This window comes from Odocoileus virginianus, chromosome 7 (genome assembly GCF_023699985.2).
Source record: "Odocoileus virginianus isolate 20LAN1187 ecotype Illinois chromosome 7, Ovbor_1.2, whole genome shotgun sequence".
NCBI lineage: Eukaryota > Metazoa > Chordata > Mammalia > Artiodactyla > Cervidae > Odocoileus > Odocoileus virginianus.
Genome location: NC_069680.1, coordinates 80100931 through 80128715, shown reverse-complemented (window position 1 = coordinate 80128715; position 27785 = coordinate 80100931). Strand labels below are relative to the sequence as shown.

The 27785-nt window shown below is 43.0% G+C and overlaps 1 protein-coding gene across 4 annotated transcripts in view; it reads left to right on the top strand.

Moving 5' to 3' along the window:
* Window positions 1–4485: 4485 nt before the first annotated feature.
* The window catches only part of LGALS8 (galectin 8), a 31601-nt gene continuing 8301 nt past the window's right edge, over window positions 4486–27785 (top strand). For 2 of the 4 annotated variants that reach the window (XM_020911822.2, XM_020911817.2), the window contains exons 1-6: window positions 11819–11908; window positions 14071–14218; window positions 24128–24216; window positions 25086–25296; window positions 26746–26865; window positions 27489–27545. In XM_020911822.2, the coding sequence (XP_020767481.1) occupies window positions 14174–14218; window positions 24128–24216; window positions 25086–25296; window positions 26746–26865; window positions 27489–27545 (522 nt within the window). In that variant the 5' untranslated portion in view covers window positions 11819–11908; window positions 14071–14173. Of the gene's footprint in view, window positions 4574–11818; window positions 11909–12529; window positions 12626–14070; window positions 14219–24127; window positions 24217–25085; window positions 25297–26745; window positions 26866–27488; window positions 27546–27785 lie in introns of those variants that run through there. The other 2 variants (XM_020911818.2, XM_020911819.2) reach the window with 2 other exon arrangements.

Genomic DNA, 27785 nt, shown 5'->3' with positions numbered 1-27785 from the left:
GGATTTATGTAAATACTTCACACAATTACAAACTGGAATTAAACCAAAGTTAAATAAATACAAAGCAAGCCCCAAGAATTGAAAGCACAATGAAACTAATGAGTGTAAATGGTATGTTAAGGTGGTGGCTTACTCACAGAGATACATTATTTCAATTACTTCTTTAAAAAAATTGTTTAACACATAACATAAAATTTAGCATTGTAACCATCTAAGTGTACAGTTCAGCAGTGTTAAGTACATTCACACGGTTGCACAACCTATCTCCAGAACTTTTTCATCTTTCAGAATTGAAACTCTCTACCCATTAAGCAACTTCCCATTTCCTCTTCCCACAGCCAATGGCCACGACCATTCTATCTATGAATTTGATTAAGTTAGATGCCTCAGATAAACAGAATCCTAGAGTATTTATCTTCTTGTGACTGAGTTGTTTCACTTTGCATAATGTCCTCAATTTTCATCTATGCTGTAGCATGTGACCAAGTTTCCTTCCTTTCTTAAGGCTGAGTAATATCGTATCACATGAATATATGACATTTGGTTTACCATTCATCTGGCGGTGGACATTTGGGTTGCTTTCACCTCTGGCTATTGCGAATCATGCTGCTATGAACATGGGTATGCAAATATCTCTTTAAGAGCCTGTTCTTAGTTCTTCTGGATATATACCCAGAAGTGGGATTGCTGGATCATATGGTAATTCTATTTTTAATTTTTTGAGGAACTTCCATACTGGTTTCCATAGGGGCTGCACAACTTGGTACTCCCAACGATGCAAAACAATTCTGATTTTCCATATCTTTGCCAACACATTATTATCATTTTATTATAGCCATCCTAATGGGTGTGAGGTGGTATCTCACTGTGGTTTTGATTTGCATTTATCTAACTACTAATGATGTTGAGCACCTTTTCTTATGTTTGTTGGTCATTTGCATATTATCTTTGGAGAAATGTCTTTTAAAGTCCTATGCACATTTTTGAATTGGATTATTTGTCTTTTTGCTGTTGAGTTGTAGGAGTTCTTTATATATTCTGGATATTAATCAGATGTAATTTACAAATACTTTCTGCCATTCCACAGGTTGCCTTTACATTCTATAGGTTGTGCCCTTTATACACAGAATTTTTAGGTTTGGTGTCTTATTTGTCTATTTTTAAATTTATTATCTGTGCTTTTGGTGTTATATTTAAGAAATCATTGCTAAAATCCAATGTCATGAAGTTTTCTTCAAGGAATTTTATGGTTTTAGGTTTTGTGTTTAGTTCTTTAATCCATTTTGAGTTAATTTTCATGTAGAGTGTAAGATAAGCATTCAAATTCCCTCTTTGGCATGTGGAGATGCAGTTTTCCCAGTATCATTTGTTGAAGGGACTGTTGTTCCCCCAATGAGTGGTCTTGGCACCCTTGTTAAAGATCATTTGACCACACACATGAGTGTTCATTTCAAGGTTCTCTATTCTGTTGCGCTGGTCTAGGTGTCTGTCTTTATGCCAGTACTACATTATTTTGCCTACTAACTTGCTTTCTGAATTCAGGAAGTGTGAGACCTTCAACTTTTTGTTCTTTAAGACTGTTTTGGTTTTTTAGGGTCCCTTGAGATTCCATATACATTTTTGGATTTGTTTCTGCAAAAATATTGTTGGGATTTTGATAGTGCTTGCAGTGAACTTATAGATCACTTTGGGTAGTACTATCAAATTACTTTAAAACACAGAAATGTAATTATTAATATATGTATATATGTGTGTGTATATATCTGTATCTTATGAGATATAGCCTAAGGATAGAAAAAGACCACAAATAAACCTTGGTTTGGTTTTCTAATCATATGGTTATTATAATATTTATCCTTTTACCCTGAAACTATTATATAAGATAAAGCAAATAAGTAATTATACTAATTTTGTCAGAAGCTTTTTTACAAGAATAGTGAGGTATAAATATAAAATAAAAAGCTCAGTGAAAACATTGTAATGCTTAACTGACAGGAATCAGCATAGACTCAGATATTTAAAAATAAAACTCTCCTTCTAGCTCTATTCACTAGGAAGTCCAGAAACCAACCCACATGCCATGAATACCCCTCGTCAAAAGTGTAGTCTCCATATGCCATTTCCCACTACAAGTTTCCTTGGAAAAACTGCTAAATCCAAGTTTGGCAAGAAATGAAAATGGTAGCTTGGGACATCTTGTCATGACAGAAAGCAAGGAAGCTAAGATCACTATGTTGAGTGAAAAGAAGTCAGAAGCCAACTCAAAGGGACGGTTAAAGATGGGATAACTTAAGTATCAGGAAAAACAGAAACATATTAAATATATTAATATTCATGAATTCATAATGATATTTTAGAAAACTAATTCATTGGTTACCTTTTGTGGAGGCTAGGAAACCAACTCATTATTAAGAAAACTAAGTGAAGGGGAGGAATCAAGCAAATGGCCTGCCTTTCTGGCATAAACTTCACCTTGGGGTTACCAAATAGGAAACAATATTCCCTTATAGAAGAAATCCAGCTCATAAATGCAGGAGGAATGTTATCACTGATATATCACTTTTCAGTTTTTCATGAAATAATGGATCCAGGCAGTGGTGGGGAGAAAAATAACTGATGGGAACTTTGTACCAGATCGATGGATCAGGCTGAGAACACCTCAAACCACTGACCAGTCTTGGTATCACAGAGAGAAAAAACACCAGTGTTGCACAAGTGAAGTATCATTGCCCAGTGCAGTCTCCCTAAGTGGTTATTGCGAACAGGAAAGCAACCAGAGGACTTCCACAGTGGTTCACTGGCCGAGACTCCGTGTTCCCAGGGAGGGCCCGGGTTCAGTCCCTGGTCAGGGAGCTAGATCCTGAACGCCGCAGCCAAGAGTTAGCATGCCACAGCTAAAGATCCTGCATGCAGCAACCAAGATCAGCGATCCCGCGTGCCACAGCTAAGACCTGGTGCAGTCAAATAAAGAAATATTTAAAAAGAAAGGAAGAACAACCAGACTTTAAACTTCTTCTGCTGACTTGTAATTGGAAATACATTCCACTATGAAGTCATCTGGGCAAGAAACTGAACCTGATCTTATTAACATTAAAGTCTAACAACCAGTTTTGAGGTTTTTCAGATTAAATGGAGTCTGACATTTGCTTCAGACTGATCTGGGGGGGTGAGGAGAGAGTGGGTTAGGAGCCAATGAAACAAGATAGGACTTGCTTATAAGATATGTCCATGCTGGACCTAGAATGTGAGTGGATGTGAATTCATCCCACTGTTTCTTATGTGTATGTTTTGAAATTTTCAAAATATTTTTTTTTAATTTTTATAACTATTTGGACTCAATAACATTTTTCTATTTGGAAAAACCACCTGGATTTCTTACTTGCTCCAACCTGTCACAAAAATTCTTCCCTTGAGGTTTTGCTTGTCACTTTATTTTATAATGAGCTGTGTAAACATAAGCTGGAAGGAGATTAGTTGTGTGCAGGAGGGGTTGGTTAAATATTGAGAGAGGGAGGCTGAGGGAGGCCTTTTAACGATTTTATGTATTGCAGCAACTATGTAGGAACAAAGATCACAATGAAGACTAACAGTTACTAATATCACTGTTTTGCACTTTTAAAAAAGTCATATACGTGATTACTGAATGTCTAACTCCCACTAGATTTAAGGAAGGATTGGGCTCTCCTTGAAGCTCAGCTGGTAAAGAATCTGTCTGCAGCATGGGAGACCTGGGTTCGATCCCTGGGTTGGGAAGATCCTCTGGAGAAGGGAAAGGCTACCTACTCCAGTATTCTGGCCTGGAGAATGCCATGGATTGTATAGTCCATGGAGTTGCAAAGAGTTGGACATGACTGAGTGACTTTCATTTCATCTTCCCATGTTGCGCAATGGTAAAGAATCCAAAGGAAATGCAATCCGCTCTAGTATTCTTGCTTGGAAAATTCCATGGACAGAGGAGCCTGGCAGGCTACAGTCCATGGGGTCGCAAAGACTGAGCATCCGAGGACACACGCGCATGCACACACACACACACACACACACACACACACACACACACACAATTTTTGGCCACACTGTGCAACATGTAGGATCTTATTTCCCCACCTTGGGATCGAACCTTGTCCCCGGTATTGGAAATGCAGTCTTAGCCACTGGACCATTGGACCTCCAGGAAAGCTATATTTTTTACCCACTGTATCTCTAGTGCATAACATTTTGTTCAATTTATATACGTGTGTGTGTGTGTGTGTGTGTGTGTGTGTATACATAAACTTTTAAAGGGTTCTATTTTGTTTTGACTTTTAAATAATTTCAGGTATATCCTTATATCAAATAACAGTACAACATGTTCTAGTTAACATACCATAGTCTGCCAAGGCATTCAAAAAAAGTATTTTGAAAATGGGACAGCATCTCATTCTTGGAGCCACTGGGATAAATTAATCCACATTCCTCTGAAGATTTCTCCTGTCTCCAAGATTCTTTTATTTTATGACAAAGCCATAGTTCTAGAAGCTTGTTTCTCAGACCTGAAAAGACTAGATTTGGGACATGATCCTGTAGAACATAAGAGGTAAGCCTAATCGATCAACACAGGGGGTCTAGAGGGTGATAAAAGACTTTGAGTTTTATGCGTGGTACCAGTATTGGGGTGTGGGAGACATTAGTTCAAAGCTAGAGGATTCAAAGAGGACAGGAGTCCATGTAGAATGGTGGGGAGAGTCAGAAGATGACACCAACCATAAAAATTTCCCTGGGAAGTAGACATACGTATAAGAAATACAAGTGCCATGATTGGGTGAAGAATGCGTTCATAAAGACTGCATAATTTAAGGCCTGCAAAATTCAAGACTAATTTTCTCACAAGAATAAATGGAAAGCAGTGTATGTGTTCTCAGAGTTCATAAATCTATATGTATTGTGGCAACTTTTTAATACTGCTTTTATTTATCATTATTATTGCTAAAGGTTCTAGAGTTCTGGCTCATAAATTCATGGTGGAAAAAAAAATCAAAGTAATTATTTAGATTTCTTTATAATGTTTTATCACACGTAACTTGTATTCCAAAATTACTGATATGGGAGCATATTTTCCCAACAGTGGCACCACCATTTAAATGAGTATTTGGAGGGCCAACATTTCAAAAAATTATTATAACAAAAACACAGCAGCACAACAATAAGCAAAAACACTACCAGAAATGTTTCCTGGCTGAGACAACATAGTTCACATCATCGACAAAATATGGCAGCTGTTTGTTTAGTCAATTAATCCTGTGAACAATACAGTTTAAATTCATAAGTCTGAAATCATGTGATGTTTTAGTTTTTTTAATTGGGGCAACATATAATACTTCATATTTTAATTCTTTAATTATAGTTGATTTACAATGTTAACATTAGTTTCAGGTTTATATCAAAATGATTCAGTGCCATATATTGTTGTTCAGTCACTAAGTTGTATCTAACTGCGATACCATGGACTGCAGCACACCAGGCTTCCTTGTCCTCCACTATCTCCCAGAGTTTGCTCAAAGTCATGTCCATTGAGTCAGTGATGCTATCTAACCATCTCATCCTCTGCTGCCTGCTTCTTCTTTTGCCTTTGATCTTTCCCAGCATCAGGGTCTTTTCCAGTGAGTCAGCTCTTTGCATCAGGTGGCTAAAGTACTGGAGCTTCAGCTTCAGCATCAGTCCTTCCAATGAATATTCAGGGTTGATTTTCTTTAGGATTGATTGGTTTTATCTCCTTGCAGTCCAAGGGGCTCTCAAGAGTCTTCTTCAGCACCACAATTTAAAGGCATCAATTATTTGGCACTCAGCCATTCAGTGCCGTATATGATATATACATATAGATATATACACACATACATATAGGATATAATATATATATATATAGGATTGGGTTGGCCAAAAAGTTCATTTGGGTTTTTCTGTAACATCTCATGGAAAAACCTGAAAAACTTTTTGGTCAACCCAATATATATTCTTTTTCACATACTTTTCCATTATCAGGATATTGAATATAGTTCCCTGTGCTATACAGTAGGTCCTTGGTCCTTATTTTATATATAGTAGTGTGTGTGTATTTAGTATTTTTATATCACACTATTTTTAAATTTGTACTTTATGAATGTGGCTTCTTGAGTAAAGAAAGAGGACAATAAAGATAGATGAAAAAAAAATTGATCCAACCAGAAATGATCCTTTCATCTTTGGAAGTCTAAGGCAATTGTCTATAAACAATTTGTAATGTTTAGTCTTGTGAACATTTTAGAGAGTTATAAGCAGTATTTTAAAATGAAAAATGAGAGTGCTTCATTCAAGAGTATGGTTTTGTGAAATTTTCGTTTCCATGATTTTAAATAGGTATGTAACAAGTCACAACATAAATGTATTTCTTATTGTGGCTTACCTGATAAAAGGCACCACTGTAGTACCTTCTGCTTAAAAAAAAAAATAGAAACAAGACAAGAAAATAAAAATATTCCCTTTACCTCACTGCTTCCTTAGCCTTAGCACTTTTTGTTCCTCTTCACAGCAAAACTTCTTAAGATATTTATACTCACTGTCTCCACCACCTCACATGCCTCAATCCACTTCAGAGTCAGGCACCAATGACCTCGATGTTGCTAAATTCACTGGTCACTTCTGTGTTCCTTGACCTCTTAACAGCACAACTGGTTGTTCAGCTCTCTTAAAGCACTTCCTTCCTCTGGCTGCTCTGACACATTTGCAGCAGGTCTCCATGGCCGCAGTCTCTTTCACTGGTTTTTCTTCTTTTTTTCTCCCGAGGGCTCTGTCCAGGTCAACTTCTCCATCTATCTACCCTCCCACGTGACCTGATCACAGTCCAGGACTTCATCAAGTATCATTTCTCCCTCGTTTACTCTGCTTAGCCATGCTGGCGGTCTCTGTGCCTGAAAACCTTCAATGTGATCTCAAGAGCCCAAAAGACTTTTGCATTATCAATTCCTTCAGTCAACAGTGCGCCTCCCCAAGATCTTCATGTGACTGCCTCCCAGCTTTTTCACTTATTTTAAAATTTTTATTGGAGTAGTTGCTTTACTCTTTTTTTAAAAAAACTGAAATATAGTTGATTTACAGTGTTGTGTTTCAGGTATATAGCAAAGTGATATATATAATATATATATTATATATGTATGTGCTAAGTCGCTTCAGTTGTGTCCGACTCTTTTCGACCCTATGTAGCCTGTCTCTGTCCATGGGATTCTCCAGGCAAGAACACTGGAGTAGGTTGCCATTCCCTTCTCCAGGGGATCTTCCTGACCCAGGGATTGAACCTGCATCTTGTCTCCTGCCTTGCAAGTGAATTCTTTACCACTGAGCCACCAGAGAAGTCTATATATAAATATATATAAAAACAGCTCATGCAGCTCAATATTAAAGAAAAACCCAATAAAAAATTGGCAGACGACCTAAATAGACATTTCTCTAAAGAAGATATACAGATGGCTGACAGGCACATGGAAAGATGCTCAACATACTTAATTATCAGAGAAATGCAAATCAAAACTACAATATGCTATCATCTCTCACTGGTCAGAATGGCCATCATCAGAAAGTCTACAAATAAGTAGTGCTGGAGAGGGTGTGTGTATATATGTATATGTGTGTGTGTGTGTGTGTATACTTTTACAGATTATTTTCCATCATAGGTTATTGAATATAATTTCCCATGCTATACAGTAGAAACTATCCATTTTATCCCTCCTCTCCTTTTCCTTTTTGGTAACCAAAACTTTGTTTTCTGTGTCTATTTTTTTGTAAATCAGTCCATTTGTATCATTTTTTCTTTTAGATTTCACAGAGAAGGGATGTCATAGATATTTGTTTTCCTCTGTCTGACATTATTCCCTTAGTACAATAATCTCTAAGTCCATGCAATGCTGCAAATGGCATTATTTCATTCTTTATCATGGCTGAGGAATGTTCTGTTGTACTTATGTATGTGCATATATGTACCACATCTTCTTTATCCATTCATCTGTCAACAGACACTTAGGTCGCTTCCATGTGTTGGCTATTGTAAATAGTGCTGCTGTGAACACTGGGGTGCATGTTTCTTTTTAAATTAGTTTTTGTCTTTTGTGGATATATGCCCAGGGGTGGGATTGGTGGGTCATATGGCAAGTCTATTTTTAGTTTTTAAAGGCCTCTCCACTCTCTTCTCCATAGTGGCTCACCAATTTACATCCCCACCAACACTGGAGGAGGGTTCCTTTTTATCCACACCCTCTCCAGCACCCTCTTGTAGCTCAGTCGGTAAGAATCTGCCTGCATTGCAGGAGACCTGGGTTTGATCCCTGGGTCAGGAAGATCCCCTGGAGAAGGAAATGGCTACACACTCCAGCATTCTTGCCTGGAAAATCCCATGGACAGAGGAGCCTGGTGGGCTGCAGGGGGCTCCATGAGGTCCCGAAGAGTCAGGCACGACTGAGCGACTAACCCTTACCCACTCCGGCACTTACTATTTGTAGACTTTTTGATGATGGCCATTCTAACCAGTGAGAGATGATAGTGTATTATAGTTTTGATTTGCATTTCTCTAATAATTAGGAACACTGAGCATCTTTCCATGTGCCTGTCAGCTATCTGTGTATCTTCTTTAGAGAAATGTTTATTTAGGTCTTCTGCCAATTTTTTATTGGGCTTTTTTTTTAGTATTGAGCTGCATGAGCTGTTAATATATCTTGGACATTAAGCCCTTGTCAGTCACATGCTTGCAAATATTTTCTCCCAGTCCATAAGCTGTCATTTCGTTTTGTTTAGCTGTCTCCTTTCTTTCATTTACCAGCAGCTTAAACTTCACCTTTTTGGAGAGACTTTCCCAGGCATGCAACTAAAGTAGTCACCCAAATGCTCCCAATTACATAATCCTAATCTTCTCCAAAATGCATCACTCCCTGGGTCCCCCACTGGAATGCAGTACCATTGAAACAAGAACAGTCAGGGTAAAGACTGGTGGCTCAGGGGTTAGGCTATGTGCTCCCAATGCAGGGGGAGATGGGGTTCAATCCCTGGTTGGGGAACTAATGTCCCCATGCTGCAAAATGAGGTCTAAAAGAAAAAAAAAATTACTACTTGCCATAAACAAAAGCAGTTAAAACTGCTCCTGTCCTCATGGAGCTTGTAGTCTGGTGGATGAAGTAAAATAAAAAAGTAAATACTACAGCATATTGGATAGAATATGGTAAATGCTAGAGAGTAATAAAGCAAGAAAGAGTGATAGGGGGTTGTGTGTGTGTGTTTCGGGAGGGTGTCTACAATTTTAAATACGGTGGTCAGGAAGGGCCTCACCGAGAACTGACACTGACTTTCAAGGAGGTAAAGGAGACGTCACAAGGAGAGGTTCTGATCTGGGAGCGTGACAGCGCTCGGGTGTGGTCAGGACAGAGTAAGGCAGGAGGAGCATGGCAGGAAGTGAGGTCGGGGCGCACGGGGTGGGGCCAGATCATGACGTGTAATGGACCTGCACTCAAAGAATGAGCAAACAGTAGTGGGCGGTTTGAGAGAGGAGTAACATTGTTTGGATCGTGTGTCGTCATGGCCTTTCTGGCTGTTGAGAACAGACTGCAGGGGGAAGGGCAAAAGCTGGGAGATCAATGAAGAAGCTATTGTAATAACCCAAGGAAGAGGTGGGACTTCCGTGTATTATATTTCTTCTCTGCGTTTAGAAGGGCCCTGAAAGGCAAATACTACAAAGCTCTTTGTATACTGATGTTCCTCACCACTGTGCCTTGTCATTGTGGGCACTGAGGATATATATATTCCTTGATTTTTAAAGATACAAAAAACATAGTTCACGGAACAAAACAGGGATCAAAGAAGTTTTTTTAAGAGTAAGTGTTTTGGATTTGCACACCTTTTAGTCCAACATTACGGCACCAACCCAGGATTTCTGGCCCTTTCACAGTCTCATGCCATGCTTCAGTCGTGTTGGCCTCTTGGAGACCCCATGGACTGTAGCCCACCAGGCTCCTCTGTCCATGGGATTTTTCAGGCCAGAATACTGGAGTGGGTTGCCATGCCTTCCTAGATCTTCCCGACCCAGGGATCGAACCCACGTCTCCTGCACTGTGGGCAGATGTTTTTTACTAAGCCACTGCTGTTTAGTCGCTCAGTCGTGTCCGACGCTTTGCAACCCCATGGACTAGAGCAGCCAGGTTCCCTGTCCTTCACTCTCTCCAGGAATTTGCTCAAACTCATGTCCATTGAGTGATGATCCATCCAACCATCGCATCCTCTGTCTCCCCCTTCTCCTCCTGCCCTCAATTGTTCCCAGCATTAGGGTCTTTTCCAGTGAGTCAGCTCTGCATCAGATGGCCAAAGCCACTGGGGAAGCCTATTTACACAGTCCCATTTATACCTAAATTCCATTTACCAAAGAAATGGAGCATTGATTTATATTTATTTCAACTTTGTGGAGAAAGGTAATCAACCCAGGCAAAGTTGTGAAGACATTCAATTGCTCCTCACTTTATCAATAACCTGTCATTTTAACCTAACATTTAGAGTGTCAACTTCATGCAAAGCATTATAACACTAAACATTGGGGAATATACAGTACAATTTCCTCTTCTCAATTTAAATCCATGTTGAATAGATCGAACAAGGCTAAGTACAAATTCCAGGTAGTGTGTGTTAAAGGTTAAATTCAACTACTGAAGTTGAATCCTGAAGAGTGACGCAAACTTGGAAAATGAATAGGAAGAGAGAAACGTAATAGGGAATTAGAATGTGAGTTCAATGGTATGGAGTGTGTAATGAATTTCTCAATTTAAATTAAAAAAAATAAAGCCCAAAGATACAGAGCAGAAAGTCCAGAGCAGGGACAGCAAAACCTGCCTTTCAAAGTAAACCTGGATAAAGTCAAGCAGAGACAAGTAGGAAGGCAAGAACTTCATGATCCCTATCAGAAAACAAAGTGGACGAGGTGTTCAAGCTTACGTAACTTTGTGCTTGTCGCTGACGTTTCTTTACAGCCAGCAGGTCAAACTGGCAGTCAGTATGGGCCCTGGACAGGAAAGTTGGTTATTTCTGAACACCTACCGTGCACAGAACTGGGCTTTGTACTGCTGACATAATCCTCGGGGAAGTCCTGATAAAACTAAGAAAACGGCAACACAAAACTGGCGGAGAAGCCGCAGTGACTTAAGTCCAAGTTAGAGTAAATGTCTGGCGGCTCCAGACTGGACGAAGTTCAGCTACACTGAACCCATTTCCCCATCATTTTACTTACACCCGAAGGTGTGGCCCCAAACGGGGTGCTTCCAAACCAGGTTATCTTTCTTTGCACTGGCTAGACTCTGACCCCAGGCAGATAAGGAAGCAAACCTAGAAAAATAAATACCTGGCAACTACCCGGTTGACCCGCGCGACCAGGGAAGGTTAGAGACGCCCCCCCGTCCGCGTGGAGGGGGCCCTCGCCGGGCCCAGGGGGGCCTGTGCGCGTCCACACCGGCGCTGGAGGCCGGGGACAGCGGGCGGAGGGAGCGGGTGGTCTCCCCTCTCTTCCGCACTTCCCGGCCCCTGGGTCCCGACTGCAGGAAAGAGTCTGGGCATGTTGGAAACACACTCTTCCCCTCCCTCTCCGATCGTCCCGCAGCAAGCCGGTCGCGCTCCGCGTCCCCAGGCTGTGCATAAGGCTCAGCCGGATGGCCGGCAGCAACGCGCCGGGCCCCCAGCTCAGCGGCGCCGCGAGCGCGACCCGGACGCAGACGCAAGGCCGACGGCGACTCCCGGGGCGCGCGCACCGGGAAATGGCGGCGGACTGACTCCTCTCGCTTCCGGTCGCCGCCCGCGCGCGCCCGGCCGGGAACGCGGACGACGTGCCGCGGCGGACCGACAACTGCCAACGCTCAGCGCCTGCGACTCCGGCCCCGGGGTGAGTCGTGGGGGGCTCTCGCTGTGGAGGGGTGCGCCGGCCGAGCAGGGGCCGGGCGTTTCTGGCCCCGCGTCAGAGTCAGACGGTGGGACTGGCTCCCGTCTCCCCGTCTCGCGTGTCGTCACCGCGGAGGATCCGGCTGGGCGGCGGGTACTGCCCGGCGCGCGGCGCCCCAGGGATGAGTCGTGGTCCCGGGTCGCGGCCCCCGGGCCCCCGGCGCTGGCTCCGCTGCTGACCACCCCCTCCGTCGGGGCTGCCTTCGCACCAGCGACCTCCCCGCCTGGGGCCGAGCGCCGCCTTCACTCGGTGGGGTCGGGGTCGTTTCCTTCCCAGTGTTTTAAATGACGGGCTCTTCAAGTTGAATGACAGACCTCCGTGGTCCTCCCGGACTCTGAAGACGCTTTTTGTGAGATGCAGAGTCACTGACTGCAGGATTAAACGTTAGGGAACGCAAGTCCTTTAACTGCTTCGGCATCATGATGGCTTCTTGGGATGCGAACCAAGTGTTAATTAATTACAGCAGGACTCGTGCCTGTGGATGTTTCCGGGAATGATTGGTTTCACACGGGCCTGTGGCTTAAATTGGATCACTCTCTGGTCACAAGTAAATTCTGAATGTGGCCGTGGAATCTCTGTATCCTTTCTTTTTTGGTCTTGTTGATACTTCCCGAGTTTGATGGAGCAAAACAAAAAGTTTTGAGATTTTTGACTAACGTAGTAAGTTAATAGATTGCGGCACATTTATAAACCAGGAGGGATACAGTTTTTGTTTTTGTTTTTTAATTTCTGGGGAATTGGGGTATATGTGACAAATAGAAATTGTATATATTTAGGTCATAAAACTTGATGTTTTGATTACACCCACTTATTTCTTACAGATCTTTGATCAGAACTTAGGGGGACCAGGATGGGTGTTACCAGCTAAGTTAGGTGATTAGGGTGTCACAAGCTAAGTGGAGGTGTTTCGCAGTTTGGGCTCTATTCTCTCGGGAAGAGCCCACTTCCAGGATACTTGAGTTTGTTTTCGGAGTTTCTTGCTTACAGTTTCCTTGTGCGCCCACCTACACTCCCTCTCAAATGCCAGCAATCATGTGTTGAATTCTCATGCTTCACATCTCTGATTTCTTCTTCTACCGCATCTCTCTGGCTTCCTTCTTTATTAAGGGCTCATGGAATTACATGGGGCCCGCTAGATAATCGAGGACAAGCTCCCTGTCTTGACGTCAGCTGATTTGTAACTCTAATTTCACCTGCAAAATCCCTCTTGATGTAATTTAACTTAACTACTCAGTTTGTTACATCCAGTGTTGAAAGTGCAATTTTTTTTTTCTTAATAGATTCAAAGTGACAGATGTGATCAGTGTGTATTGCCCTTTGGTATAATGATAGAATTAGTGGAAGTGAAATGTCGGAGGCTTTAGTTTTGTTTCTTTTGGTTCTCCTTCATCTTCAGGTCTTCCCTGATGGGTCCCTTTATCTTGAAAACTGTGGCTGATGCTCCACACCCTACTTTTTTTCTAAGCCACAGGGAAGTTAATATTTGAGGCATTGGATTTTTTTTTTCTTTCAACTTGTTTAATTTGGAGGAGGAAGAGCATTCCTTTCTACTAATAACAATATGTAAAACTTCTAAAGCATGTGCTGTTCCATTGTTTTATTTATTCATTTAATCCGTAGAACAAACTTATGAGGTGAATACTGTTATATTCTCATTGTACAGGTGAGAAAATTTAAGTGAAGGTCTCTGATTGTATAGGAGTTATTTCCTGCTATTTGGTTCAGTATTTTAATAGTAAGTTTTTGTTTCTTTTGGCCGTGCCGCACAGCTTGTGGGATCCCGGTTCCTTAACCAGGGATTGAACCTGGGCCACAGCAGTGAAAGCCACTAGGCCACTGGGAATTCCCAGTAATAAGTATTTTTAATACCGTTTCCAAGTTAAAAATGTTCTACAGATGTATTTTTTAAATTAATATGTCCTGTCCTTATAATACAAAATTATTTAGTAGAGTACATTTGATAAGAGTTGGAGTCAGATCTTTGATTGTAATAGCATCCTGTTATTTGATAAATATCAGTAAAATAATTTATATATTTAAAAATAGTTATAATATGAAGAAAAATTGTGTATGCTTATTTTTCTTTCCCTTTTGATTTTACATAGGGCACGTGCCTCGGCTTCAATCTGGGAATTCTTTAAGTGAAACGTATTTAAAATCTTAGACCATACCCGGAAGAGAGCCCAGTCAACAATAAGGTGGAAGAGAATGATGTTGTCCTTAAACAATCTACAGAATGTCATCTATAACCCGGTAACTGATCTCCACAATCACTTTTTCCCTGTGGCAGTGTTGAGAGCAAGTCCAAAGAGTAATATCGGATTGGCTGGAAAGTTAGTTGAGGTTTTTCAGTAACATCTTATGGGAAAACTCAAATGAAGTTTTTGGCCAACCTAGTAATTATCTGGGAGATAGTGGAGGACAGAGGAGCCTGGCATGCTACAGTGTAAAGAATCGGGACACGACTTAGCGACTGAACAACAAGAAATAATTCTTCATTGCAGGTGGTGGGTGGGGGCAGAAGTAAAGTTCAGTAAACATAAATAGAACATCTGCTATGTGATGGAACTGCAGTGGGTGTTGACTAAAAAGCATTTCCAGCCTTTGCAGCCCCACAGGTGCTTAAATTCAATATTCAGCTCTCCTCTCAGTACCCACAATTTGGCATCTGGGAATTCAGCCAACCACCAATTAGACAGCAAATACTTACTGGAAAAAAAAAAAAATCCAAGTGTAAGTGGATTCAGACCTGTGCAGTTCAAACCTGTGTTGTTCAGAGGTCGGCTGTACAAGGTGATGAGACGTGCTGTGATTAAAGAACACAGAGGGAGAGTGATGGGGACGCCACTCTGATCGTGGTGGGAAGAAGGCTTAGACCGTCATAAGACGTAATTTTCAGAGGGAATGGATTTCTTTCTGTACACGTTTTCATTTTCTTTTTTAACTAGACCTGTTTGTGAGAAGTTCATTTCTCAGCTTTCCCTCTGCCTTTCAAATCCTGCTTATTACTTGAGCAGGGGAATGTTCAAAGCCAGTGGTGAGATGGAGAAGGAGGAAAACTAATAGTCTTGTGTGAGCCTCAGGCCAGTCCAGGAACTCCTGAGTGTAATTGCTAGAAATTTCAGTAATGAACTGGTTTCAGTTCATATGGTATGAGAATCTTTAGAAATGTCTAGTTTCCATATGTCCGAAGCTAAATCTTGAATTTAGGTCTAAGACAGAGTTGCTGCTTGTTTTTTTTTTTTTTTTTTGTAAACCCTCTGTAGGAGACTCCTGGTAAGAGTCCTTCAAGTAAGGCCTTCAGCCAGTCTTATTAGTGTAAGTGAGTTCAGTTTTTTATTTACTTTGTAGCTCTAGCTCTTTATTCCCCCCTAAGGTTTACTGTCATTGTGTAAGAATGAGCTACAGCCACCATATAAAGCAAAGTCAGTTTTGGAAGAAATAGCTTTCACTTCTAGTAGGTTTAAAAAGGAACACTTGCTGAACTTGAAGTCAGCTAGACATTTTAAAAGATTTTGTGCATCTCAAGAATTAAAAACATCTCGAAGTTGTAGACTTGACTTTCTGCAAAGATTGAAAGAAAAAAAGAAATATTCTCCCTGCCAAGGGGAACTGAAGTGATGGATGGTCGGGTTAATGTTCAACTCTGCCCTGCATCATCACAGAGACACCTAATTTGAGTGTTATTTAGAAAACAAAATTTTATAACCTGAGATCCTCACCTGTCTTGATACTAGCACACTGATGTTTGCTGTGGTTTCTGGGGTTAGCACCCTCAACTACAGAGTTGAAACAAAAATCAGCTGACGTTTCATTTCCTGAGGACAGGGCACTTGGAACAGATGCTGCATTCAGGACTCCTGGTGCTTTTCTGAGAATGGTTCATGACAGCGTGTTTCCAGAGTAGATATCTTCCTGCATTCTGGGTATTTCCTTAGTGATCAGTTCGCTCAACCGGAAAGTGTTTATGGAGTTTCTACTGTACTCTTCATTAAGCCTTGTGAAGACACAGAACTGCCATCTTTCTGTTTTTATCTCTTGACGTTTCTAACATTTTGGTCCACGTGTGTTGTCTCTTATATGTTAAATTTTAGTTTCTGCTGATGTGAATTCTTTTCATTCATATCAGCAAAGAAACATAGAGTTAGTTTTAGGGCATTTCTTACTTTGAGAGCATGAAGTACAGAATGTGTCAATAATAAAGCTGAAGCTTCTTTCAAAAGTATTTTTTAACGAAATGCATGTCTTTTTGAATAATATATTGGTTTGACCCAAAAGTTCCTTCAGGTTTTTCCATCATGTTATGGAGAAACCCACATGAACATTTTGGCCACCACACTTGTCTGCATTGTTTGCTTGATTATATAATTTCAAAAGTATAACTATTTTAACAATATATTCCAAATAGAAAGACAAACTGGATTACTTTGGGGATGTTGAATAGCCTTCAGAAGGGCTTTGTCTTGGTTTGGGGCAGCTGCCACCAGTTAAAATAGTGTAATTAAAATCAGTTCAATAAAAATGACTTAAAATATATTTAAAAATTGTGGTAGACAAATTCTGTTCATAATCACTCTTGGAAAAGATTAAGTCAGTTGTATAACTGGCCTGTATAATTTTTTTCCTATTTAGTATATTTCATTGACAAGTTCAGTTGCTAGAATTCCAAGACTTAAGAAAGTCTGGCTCACTTTTCTTTCCACTCAAATTGAGTGAGTAATTTGGACAACAGTATCTTCATACCAGAAGTTCCTTCAGTGAAATCTGTTTGGCAGCTCAATAATCTACTTAAATATTTTATTATCGTTTATAGAGGTTTTAGGATGTGATCAGGTGTGAGCTGAGAAGTTATTTAGAAATTAATCCAGTTGGTTCTCGCTTTTAGTTAACAAGCCATTTGCTAATATTAATCCCCCCCTGAAAAGCTCATGATTCCAATTTCCTTAGGAACCTTACTTCTGCATTGATTCTTTCTTCCTTAGTATTCTAAGGACCTCCCTTTCTACCTTGCAGTTCAACCTAAAACACAAAACGGGTAGGAGGGGGGTTTGGGATGGGGAATACATGTAAATCCACGGCTGATTCATGTCAATGTATGGCAAAAAACACTACAATATTGTAAAGTAATTAGCCTCCAACTAATAAAAATAAATGAAAAAAAAAACCACAAAACGATAAAATTTTCTTTTTACTCTCTGAAGATCATTCCTGTGTTTGTTCCCTTGTTCTTTTGCTAACTTCCTTCCTGAGACAGTTGATTTCTGCTGTCTTGATTTCTGCACCATGCCTCTGCATTTTGATTTTTTTTTTTCTGAATCCTAATTTTTATTAAATTCCAAGTTTATATTGGCATATTGGTGATTTACAGGGTTGTGTTAATTTCAGTGTATAGCACAGTGATTCAGTTGTAAGTATACACATATCCATTCTTTTTCAGATGCTTTTCCCATGCAGCTAATCACAGAGTACTGAGTGGAGTCCCCTTTGCTATATAGTATACAGTAGGTCCTTATTGATCATCTATTTTGTAAATAGTAGTGTGTATATGTTAATCCCAAGCTCCTAATGTATTCCTCCCTGCCCTCTTGAGTTTTTAACTCTTAAGTTTCATTTCTTTCTTGTCTTTTTACCACTCTTGTCTTCAGTGTCTCTCTTTCTTTCTTTGCTGTCTTTTCATTTCACTCAGTCGTGTCCAGCTCTTTGTGACCCCGTGGACTGCGTGGGGCCAGGCTTCCCTGTCCGTCACCAACTCCCTAAGCTTGCTCAAACTCATGTCCATCAAGTCGGTGATGCCATCCAACCATCTGCTCCTCTATTGTCCCCTTCTCCTGCCTTCAGTCTTTCCCAGGGTCTTTTCCTGTGAGTCAGTTGTTTGCGTCAGGTGGCCAAAGTATTGGAGTTTCAGCTTCAGCATCAGTCCTTCCAATGAATACTCAGCACTGATTTCCTTTAGGATTGACTGGTTTGATCTCAGGGACTTCTTTATAGCTCAGATGGTAAAGAATCTGCCTGCAATACAGGAGACCTGGGTCCAATCCCTGGCTCAGGAAGATCCCCTGGAGAAGGAAATGGCAACCCACTCCAGTATTCTTGCCTAGAGAATTCCATGGACAGGAGAGCCTGGCGGGCTACTGTCCATGGGGTCACAAAGAGTCAGACATGACTAAGCAACTGACACATGGTTTGATCTCCTTGCAGTCCAAGGGATTCTCAAGAGTCTTCTGCAACACCACAGTTCAATAGCATCAATTCTTTGACACTCAGCTTTCTTTATGGTCCAACTCTCACATCCATACATGACCACTGGAAAAACCACAGCCTTGACTAGATGGACCTTTGTTGGTAAAGTAATGTCTCTGCTTTTTAATATGCTGTCTAAGTTTGTCATAGCCTTTCTTCCAAGGAGTAAGTTTCTTTTAATTTCATGGCTGCACTCACCATCTGCAGTGATTTTGGAGCCCGAGAAAAGAAAGTCTGTCACTGTTTCTGTTTCCCCATCTGTTTGCCATAAAGTGATGGGACCGGATGCCATGATCTTTGTTTTTTGAATGTTGAGTTTTTCACTCTTCTCTTTCACTTTCATCAAGAGGCTCTTTAGTTCCTCTTTGCTTTCTGCCATAAGGGTGGTGTCATCTGCATATCTCAGGTTATTGATATTTCTCCCTGAAATCTTGATTCCAGCCTGTGCTTCATCTATTTCTGTGTTGACTGATCACCTTTTGAATATGTGCACAGTTTGTATATAGGTCTGTGACCTCCAGCTCACTTAGATGCCCTGCCAGCCCTTCAGGACTGTGAGTACAAAACAAAACTCTCATCTTCCTTTCCAAACCAGCTTCCCTTTTGTGGACGTCCATTTCTTTCAGTGTCCTTCCATGCTGCCAACAGTTTGAAGTTAATCTGTCTTCAAAATTTTAAATTCATTTATCTCAAATTCAAATGACTTTTCCTTATTATTATGTTAAAAATACAAAGAAAAGATATGTACAATGTTTTTAAAATTCAAGCAGTATTTAAGGCTTTCATTAAAACATAAATTTTCCTTCTACCTTGGTGCTTATTTACCCTCCCTAAAGGTAACTGTTTTCTACCAGGTTTTTGTATATCCTTCCTGAGACTATATGTGAACATCCAGGAGTGAACATATGTTGTGTGTATCACCTTTTGTATATTCTGTTTCTTTACATGCATGTATCATATTGGATAAACTGTGCTATACCGTGCTTTTTTCCGTTTAACACATTTTGGAGGTATCAGCATAGAGTTTACTCACTTATTTTAGTGGCTACATAATTTGCCCACTGTGTGGATGTACTGTGACTTATTTAACCAGCCCCCTGTTAAAGGGCTAGATCTATTTATGACTATCCAGGGCTGTAGTGTACATCCTTAGAGGTGCATCTTTGTGCACATGTGCTAGTATTTTACAAGAGAAGTCTATAAAAGCAGAATCACTATGTCAGAGAATATGATATCCATTTCATTATCTTTTGGTGGAGGCAGGGGTGAGGTCTTCCTTATTTTTCCATGTTAGAGACATTCCCTTTTTGAAATTGACTTCTTTGACATGACTGCCCTGCTCTGTCAGATCCTTCTTTCTTCTTTCTCTTCTCACTCCCTGCATCGATGTCTCCCACATACCCTCAGTCATAATGATTCACCAGCTCAGTCATACCCATGGCTGTGATGTGTCCCAGTGAGAGGATGTAGAGCAAAAACCACAAAGGGGAACGGCACATAGAGCGAAGTCCAGGGGAAATCGGTACAGGATTTCAAGGGTATCCTGCCAGTGGTGTCACACAGGATGGACTTAAATCTCCCAGCAGCTAGCTGTGACCTGTGTGAAATATTCTCCTCTAGGGAAGCTCATTAGAGACTCACCACCCAGGGTCTTTATTGAGAGATGATGTGTAGATAGCATCTGCCTAGCAACTACCAAAACTCCAGACTCCCAGCAGGAAAGCAGGTGTTGAGCATAAATCATGTTTGCACAAATAGTTGAGGTGGGTAACTCACCCTTCTCAGTTAGGGTGGTGGGTGCTCTCTCCAGATCCAAGTTCCCTGGAAGGAGGCCTTTCAAAGCCAGCAGCCAGGTCTGCTGTGTTGATGCCGCACACACTGTAACCGACCACCATTGAGACTTTGCTCCTGACTTTCTCTCTCAGTTTGTCTAGTACCTCTCATTTTATTAAGTCATCATCTCCTCTCTGACTTCTGAGTCTTGGCCATTCACTTCATATTGGTCCTGAGTCTCCCACTCCTTTCAGTGTATTTCCCCTTAGGTGTCTTGCCAACCTCTCACACTAAGGGTGTTCACAACTTAAGTCATCATCTTCCTTCTGAAATCTGTTTCTTCCACAGTTTGACCATTTTAGGTGGTGGCCCCACATGGACAGTTTTCTTTGATATAGCTCAAAGTGTTTATCTTCTCCCGCCCCCACCCGCTCAGCGTCTGCTGCCATCAGCAAGGATCACGTTCTTATCTCTCTGTGCCAGTCTTGCTTACTGCCAGGCAGCCTCCCAGATACTCCTCTGCCCGACAGTTTATTTTACTTCCACTGGATTGTTGTTCCCAACCCCCACTTTTGTCTTGTTTTTCTAAAGTCTGACTCTAACTCTTGAACTGCTCCCTTACTATTTACTGTCTCCCAGATAAGTTTTGTCTTTCCCTGCCTCTCTGCCTTTGTAACTGGACATTTCTACCTGAACTGGCTTCCTTCTCTTTTCTGCCTAACCATACCTTTTCCCCAGGTCACATCATACCGCATTCATCAGCTGTGGCCACCTCAGTTACAGCTCTTTATACATTTTTCTGAAGCATTTATTCAATACTTCCTTCCTGCCCCATTTTTTTTAGATGTTGACTTGGCCAGGGCTGGTAGTTGCAAAAACAGAAACCAGCCGCTAATTTGAGCAGAAAAGGAATTAAGTGATGTCAGCAGGCTGGACCAAAGAACCAGGCTTGTCAACGATGTCATCGCAGGCAGCAGCCCACGCTGGGCTCAGGGCTGTTCTCCGCAGTGGACCAACACGGTCCTCTGTGCCCTGGCAGCGCCGCCGCGCCACTGCTGCCCGCCTCGGCCGGAGCGAGCACTGCAGGGTCCTGGCTGCAAGTGCTTGTCATGGCTTCTAGCTTAGAGTCTGAACTGGGGGTGCTGACAGACAGATCTGCATCATATGCCTTCGTCACAGTTTGGATGAGGGCTCGTGTTCGTAAGAGAGGGGTTCCCAGCTAGAAGGAGGTTCTGATTTGAACAGCTGGACAGAGTGTCAATGTTTCCGCTAATCATCTTTCCGAGGGTATCTGACTTCTTCCCAACTGTATCTTCAGCTCCTCCCGGATAGACGGAACTCATACTTCTTTCCAGCTGCAGGCTGCCTGACCCGACCCTGGTGTAGAACAGACATCTGATAAATGATATAAAAAAGGCAAAGCATATGAATCAGCTGGGATGTTCAGGCAGGTTAATGCCAAACCTGAGGAAGGCTTAAGTTTATGATACTGTCTCCAGGGTGTTCAGATCTACATTGTTTTGTTTTATGTAAATTATTTGTGAAACATCAAAGCCTCAAAGCTCGGAGTTGCCTTGAAAACAGCACCCTTCTCCCTTTGCACAGGAGCATGTTTGTGAGGGAGTAAGTGGACTGAGGGGCTTTTGTTTCCTTCACATGGTCCACAAAAGTTGAGTATTGCTGATGGCTAAGCAGGTAAAGAATGCCTGCAATGCAGGAGACCCCAGTTCATTTCCTGGGTTGGGAGCGTCCCCTGGAGGAGGAAGTGGCAGCTCACTCCACTGTTCTTACCTGGAAAATCCCGCGGACAGTGGAGCCTGGCAGGCTGCAGTCCATGGGGCACAAAGAGTCAGACACGACTGAGCGGCAACAGCAGTGATGTTAATATAACTCAGGGTACGTTCCTAAGTAGAAAGCATTAATGTGGAAAACAGCAAATTGCCCAAATTTGCAGCACAGTTGTTTCTCAGACTGATACAATAAAAAATCTGTGGTAAAAACATTACACATGCTTATTATATAAATCTGGAAAGTATACAAATATATAAAGAAGAAAATTAAAATCTCATTCCTCAAGAAAAGTGATGTAACATTTTTGGCTTATTTTTTTAGTGTTTTCCTTTTCCTTTTGGTTAAGACCACACTGTATGGAGTTTTGTAGGCTACTTTCTCACTGGTAATTATTTTACTAACAGTTCTGTGTTATTAAATATTCTGCATAAATATAAGTTGTGCTCAGTTGCTAGTCATGTCCAACTTTTTGGACTGTAGCCTGCCAGGCTCCTCTGTTCATGGGATTCTCCGGGCAGGAATACTAGAGTGGGTTGCCATTTCCTCCTCCACAGAATCTTCCAGACCCAGGGATCATACCTGCATCTCTTGTGTCTCCTGCATTGGCAGGTGGGTTCTTTACCACTGAGCCACCTTGGGAAGCCCAAATATAAGTTGAACATATAAAAAAAAATTGAAGTTACAAAAACGGTTCTCATTTTATTAAGAGATATACATCATGAAAGATGCTGCTGTTTATATTTGGCTGTGGCTGAGAGGAGTGATGAGTTCCACATTCTCTATACACAGAAACCATCCAGTCTGATGTGTGGCTGTGGCCATGCTCTACACATCTGTTACATTTTTCCTTTTCCTTTCTGGTTTGTTGCCCTGTTCATCTCCCCCACGCTGCCTCCACCAATGGCTGTGACACCAGATGGTCCCTGGCTTTGTAGATATCTTGTCTGACTGCTTAAGGCAGCAACAGTCTGTCCAGCAGCTGTTTAGTTGCCACGCCTCTGCGTATGGGAGGCCTGTCAGAACCCAGTTTCCAGAATGGTGAGAGCTCATTCATTCACCAAATGATTGTGGATCATCGCCTGACCTCTGTCCTGGGGGTGTAAAGATGATGGCTGGGTCCTGCCCCATGCAGCTCAAAATCTCGGCATGTGTTTGCACAGGAACAGAGTAACAAGTACCATGATGACCCTCACAGAGGGCTGATTCAGTTGGCCCAGAGAGTCCGAAAAAGGCTTCACACCCGAGATTGTGTCTGAGGTGGCGTTATATGGCCTCTTTGTTTTATTTCTTACTTCTTGACAATCAGAGCTCCCTTGATCAATTTTAGCATAGATGTCATAACCCAGGTGAGCTCGGCATAAGGCATGCTGGCGTCTGGCCGGCTTGCCTTGGTCGGTCAGAGGCTCCAGGTGGAAGTGGGACGTGGTTGGGGTGCAGGAGGCGCAGCCACATGACCAGTGGTCAGGGAGGATGGTGGAGCCACCCAGGGGAGGGGAGTGAGAAGATCTGATCCTGTGTCAGGCCCCAGGCAAAAATGCCGTGTTCCAGGTGAGGAAGGGGCAGGCAGGAGACCCTAATCCTGTGTGGGACCTCCTGTCAGGGCCCAGGCCTGCGCCCTGGGCCGGGCGAGGTATGTAGATGCTGTGTCCTGAGAGACCCACAGGACCCTGAGTGCGTCCTGCAGACCGCGAAGGTCTCTGGTTCCCATGTGGGGCGCAGTGTGGAGCTCAGTGGGTAAGGCAAGGCACCCGGTCCCAGGTAAGGCGGAGCGGCTTCATGTGGAGTGCCCTCTGCCGGCAGTGAGCGCTTGTCACTGTCTTCTTCAGCGCTGGGGTAGGGCCTGGCCCGGCCTCCATCAGGTTGGGATCATCCATGGAAGTTAGGAAAAACAGGGGCAAGGCGTGGCGTTTCATACAACCCCCTGCCAGATATTCCCAGGTGGCTCAAGTGGTAAAGAATCCGCCTGCCAAGGCAGGAGACGCAAGAGATGCGGGTTCAGTCCCTGGGTGGGGAAGATCCCCTGGAGGAGGAAATGGCAACCTACTCCAGTATTCTTGTCTGGAGAATTCCATGGGCAGAAAGCCTGGTGGTCTACAGTCCACGGGCCCACAAAGAGCTGGACACAACTGAGCATGCACACACACTCCAGATAAAAAGTACTGTAAGCAGTATGTCTGTTTCTAAAGGACCCAGAGTGGTTTGCAGGTGTTGTGTCTCCAAGCTATGTTGTTCCCACGCAGCTGTTTGAATGGTGAGGACTTGGAAAAATACTAGGGTCTGAGCAAATTCATGTGCAGCCTTTAAGCGTGTAGTCCTTTGATTCTGTAAATGAACATTTGTTAAACTTATTTTTCCTAGGTGATCCCCTATGTTGGGACCATTTCTGAGCAGTTGGAGCCGGGAACTCTGATTGTACTCCGTGGGCATGTTCCTAGTGACTCGGACAGGTAAAGTCATGCTATTAGATGAGAACAAGAGTAAAGTGCATCTTTGTGATTGCGGGACAACAGAAAGTAACGTCCGAGAGACCGTGCGGGGACTTGAGGCTGGTTTTGCTTTTACAGCAGCCTTGGCCAAGGTGCTGAGGGAACTGGAATGAAAAACTGAAATACAGGTGATTCGGATTTTTTATTGCCGTGAGTCTGACTTTACTGTAAAGAATTAGAAACATAGCTAGTGGAGGGAATGGTGGTCAGATGACAAGGATGTGGCCTAGTTACAGTGTAACTTTCCCACGGCATCTCTTCAGGCCTGTCCCAGGTGGTTTTATGTAATGCTTGCCTTGGGCACAAAGTCTGAATGAGGCTGTATCAGCTGGAGTTGGACTTGACTCTGTATGACTGACGCCCGAGTAACAGTGGTTTAAGTAAGAGGCGAATGCGACCCTTAAAGGGGACAGTCCAGACGGCTGAAGGGCGGGCCATGGAGCTGTCAGGCGGGAGCCCCTTCCTGCCCACACCCGCGGTCCCAGGGTGATGTCTTCTTTCTCACAGTTCCTGGAAGCTGGGCCTCTGGTCCTCACGTTGTTTGTGTAGCTGCCTGGGTCCATATGTGGTTTTTGGGGGAAAGGGGCGGGGTGGACAGAAGACAGATGTCAACTATTGAGGCCGTTTCCTATAGTTTTCTGTGAATACTTCCCTTCCACCCCGTTGGCAGAGCTTGGGACCCCTGGGCCAGCCCTCCTGCAGGGAGGCCGGTAAATAGGTGCTTGTTCTGGACCGTTTGGGCCCCCTGGGTGGGTCAGGTGTCAGCAGGCCTGGGTTTCCATGCAGCCGCCTTCCTGAGTCCCCACGTGGCCCGTCTCTTCCCTCCACAGGTTCCAGGTGGACCTGCAGTGTGGCAGCAGCGTGAAACCCCGAGCGGATGTGGCCTTCCATTTCAATCCACGCTTCAAAAGGGCCAACTGCATTGTCTGCAACACTCTGAGAAATGAGAAGTGGGGCTGGGAGGAGATCACCTACGACATGCCTTTCAAGAAAGAGAAGTCGTTTGAGATTGTGATCATGGTGCTGAAAGAGAAGTTCCAGGCAGGTTTTGGAGGGTGGAGGTTGACTCCTCACTCATGACAATGAGCGTGAGGGAAGCCCTCTGCACGCTTGAACTCGCCCTTACGTCTCCTAAATCCAGAGGAAGGGTTTGGCTTTATAACTCTTCTCAGAAGGCAGGCATGGCGGGTACCTTCCTGTGAGGTGGGCACAGCCTGGCTCCTGTGTCCCTGCTGATGTCGCCATGCAGGTCCAGTGTGACTGGATCTTTGCTGGACTGTGTCTCCTTGCAGGACTGAGTTCGTTCTGAACTGGCTCAGGCTTATACTGATGATGGAAAGTTAACTGCAGGCACTAGAACCCTGAGTGTGGGGGAGTCTGAACTGACAGACGGGATCCTGGCGTTGGGAGTTGGGGCCTGGGGGGTGGTCAGTTCTGTCCTGCACTGCCTCGTCCCATAGGATCCAGCGATTCTAACCAGAGGAGCTTAGAAAGCCCACACGTCATCAGGACCGCCAAGCACTCTATCCCTAGTGTGCGCAGAGGTGGAGTGTGGTCCCGAGGCTGCTCCAGCCTGTGGAGCCTCGCAGAGTAGAGACTCGGCAGCACAAAGGGAAACATCCCACCAGAGGTGTAGACTCCTCTGACCTTCAGAGCCTGCTCCCACCACCCCTCCTGCCTGGAACCTCCCCCTCTCACCACCCCTCCCTCTTCTCACTGTTGGAGTCCTTGCGTCTATATCTTTTTTTTTTAAACGTCTGTCTGTACTCCTGTGCTTTGGTTTTTTCCCCTGCATTTCTCTTGCCTTCCAATGGGATTTTCAGCTCCTTGAGGTCAGAGACCGTATTGTGTTCTGCGTGTCTTCCCGACACTCTGTGCACGTGTACTGGCATCTGGGAGGGAGGAAGGAGGAGCCCGGAGCACTGGTGCCCTCTTGGTCAGGCACTGGCTGGAGTCTCACGAGAGGAACGGGGTCATCTCCTCCCAGCAGCAGCGTCTGGAGGGCGCGTGCTTCCTGCTCACGGATAGGAATTTCAGAGAACTTGGGTCACTTGCCCAGGTTCATTCATTCAGCAAAGTATCCAGATGTGTGTGGAGCACCGGCCTCGTGCAGGGTGGTCTCCAGAGTCTGATCCTCAGGACAGCGGGGTGATGAGGTCGTGGGGCAGGTCTCTGCCAGGGCTCATGGGCAGCCAGGGTGTCTCATGTACAGGCCTGCTGCACGCGGGGATGTGGTCATGTGTTCACAGATGCGTGATCTGTCTGGAGAGAGTGTCCCTGGTGTTCAGTCAGATGAAGAACTCCAAGGAAGTTAAGAGTGCTGCCATTTATGGGTGCTTTCATCACAGTTTGGTCAGACGTGTCATGCGGAGACCTGTGGGAAAAAGTCTCAACCTAAATCTGAGTCAGCAGATTTAAACTTGGATAAATTAATAAAATTCATTTATTAACTGCTTTATTGGAGGTGCCTGCTGTTTTCCATTTGTCCAGGTGGCTGTCAATGGAAAGCACACCCTGCTGTATGCCCACAGGATCAGCCCAGAGAGGATCGACACGCTGGGCATTTACGGCAAAGTCCTCATTCACTCTGTGGGCTTCAGCTTCAGCTCGGTGAGGGCCCTTCCACAGGAGAGGGGGCAGGGTGTCTGGGGGTCTCCTTTGGTGGCGTTTTCTGATGAAATGGTAGGAAACATCTTTAACTAACATCATCTGTTGAGATGAAAACAGTGTAAATATATCCCTCACTAGTGTGTTAATTTCTTAGAAGTAAATATTCAGACTAGTAGGATGCTAATCATTGCCTAGAGCTTATTGCCTGTAGATCTCAAATCTAGCATGGTTCTAACAAAAAACCTGAAGTGATAACCACAACCAGCCAACCAACCCTTTATAGCTGGAGTGGGGGTATTTCCTTGACGTGGGAGTACAATGGAGTAGTTCTCTCTAAAACTGTTTCCCAGAAGTGGGATGTCCAGTTGAAATTGCTAACCTGCCCTCCACAGACAGTAAAACAAATTACAGTCTCAAGATCTGTATACATTCGCTCAGTCTTCACACTTTTTCTTACCTCTAACTTTTGTCAGTTTGGTAGTAGGAGAAGAATGCTAATGTGCCTGCATTTTTTTTATATTTTCATATTTTCATGTTTAGTACCATTTATGATTTTTTTGATATGTCAGGATTATATTTAGAATTCTGATGGATGTTAAACATTAATCTGAACTTTTTTTCAGGATTTAGGAAGTACCCAAGGATCTATTCTGGAACAGACAGGGATAAGCAAAGAAAATGTAATTATTAAATCTCTTAAAGTTTAAAAATGTCTAAAAATGTTAAAAAATGTCTTTTTACTTGTCATGTAAATTAGGTGGCAGGCAGGCTGAGTTTTTCTAAGTTATGTTTTTAATATGAAAACATTTTTATATGAACACGTAGATTTTTATTTTTTTTTCCATTTATTTTTATTAGTTGGAGGCTAATTACTTTACATCATTACAGTAGTTTTTGTCATACATTGAAATGAATTAGCC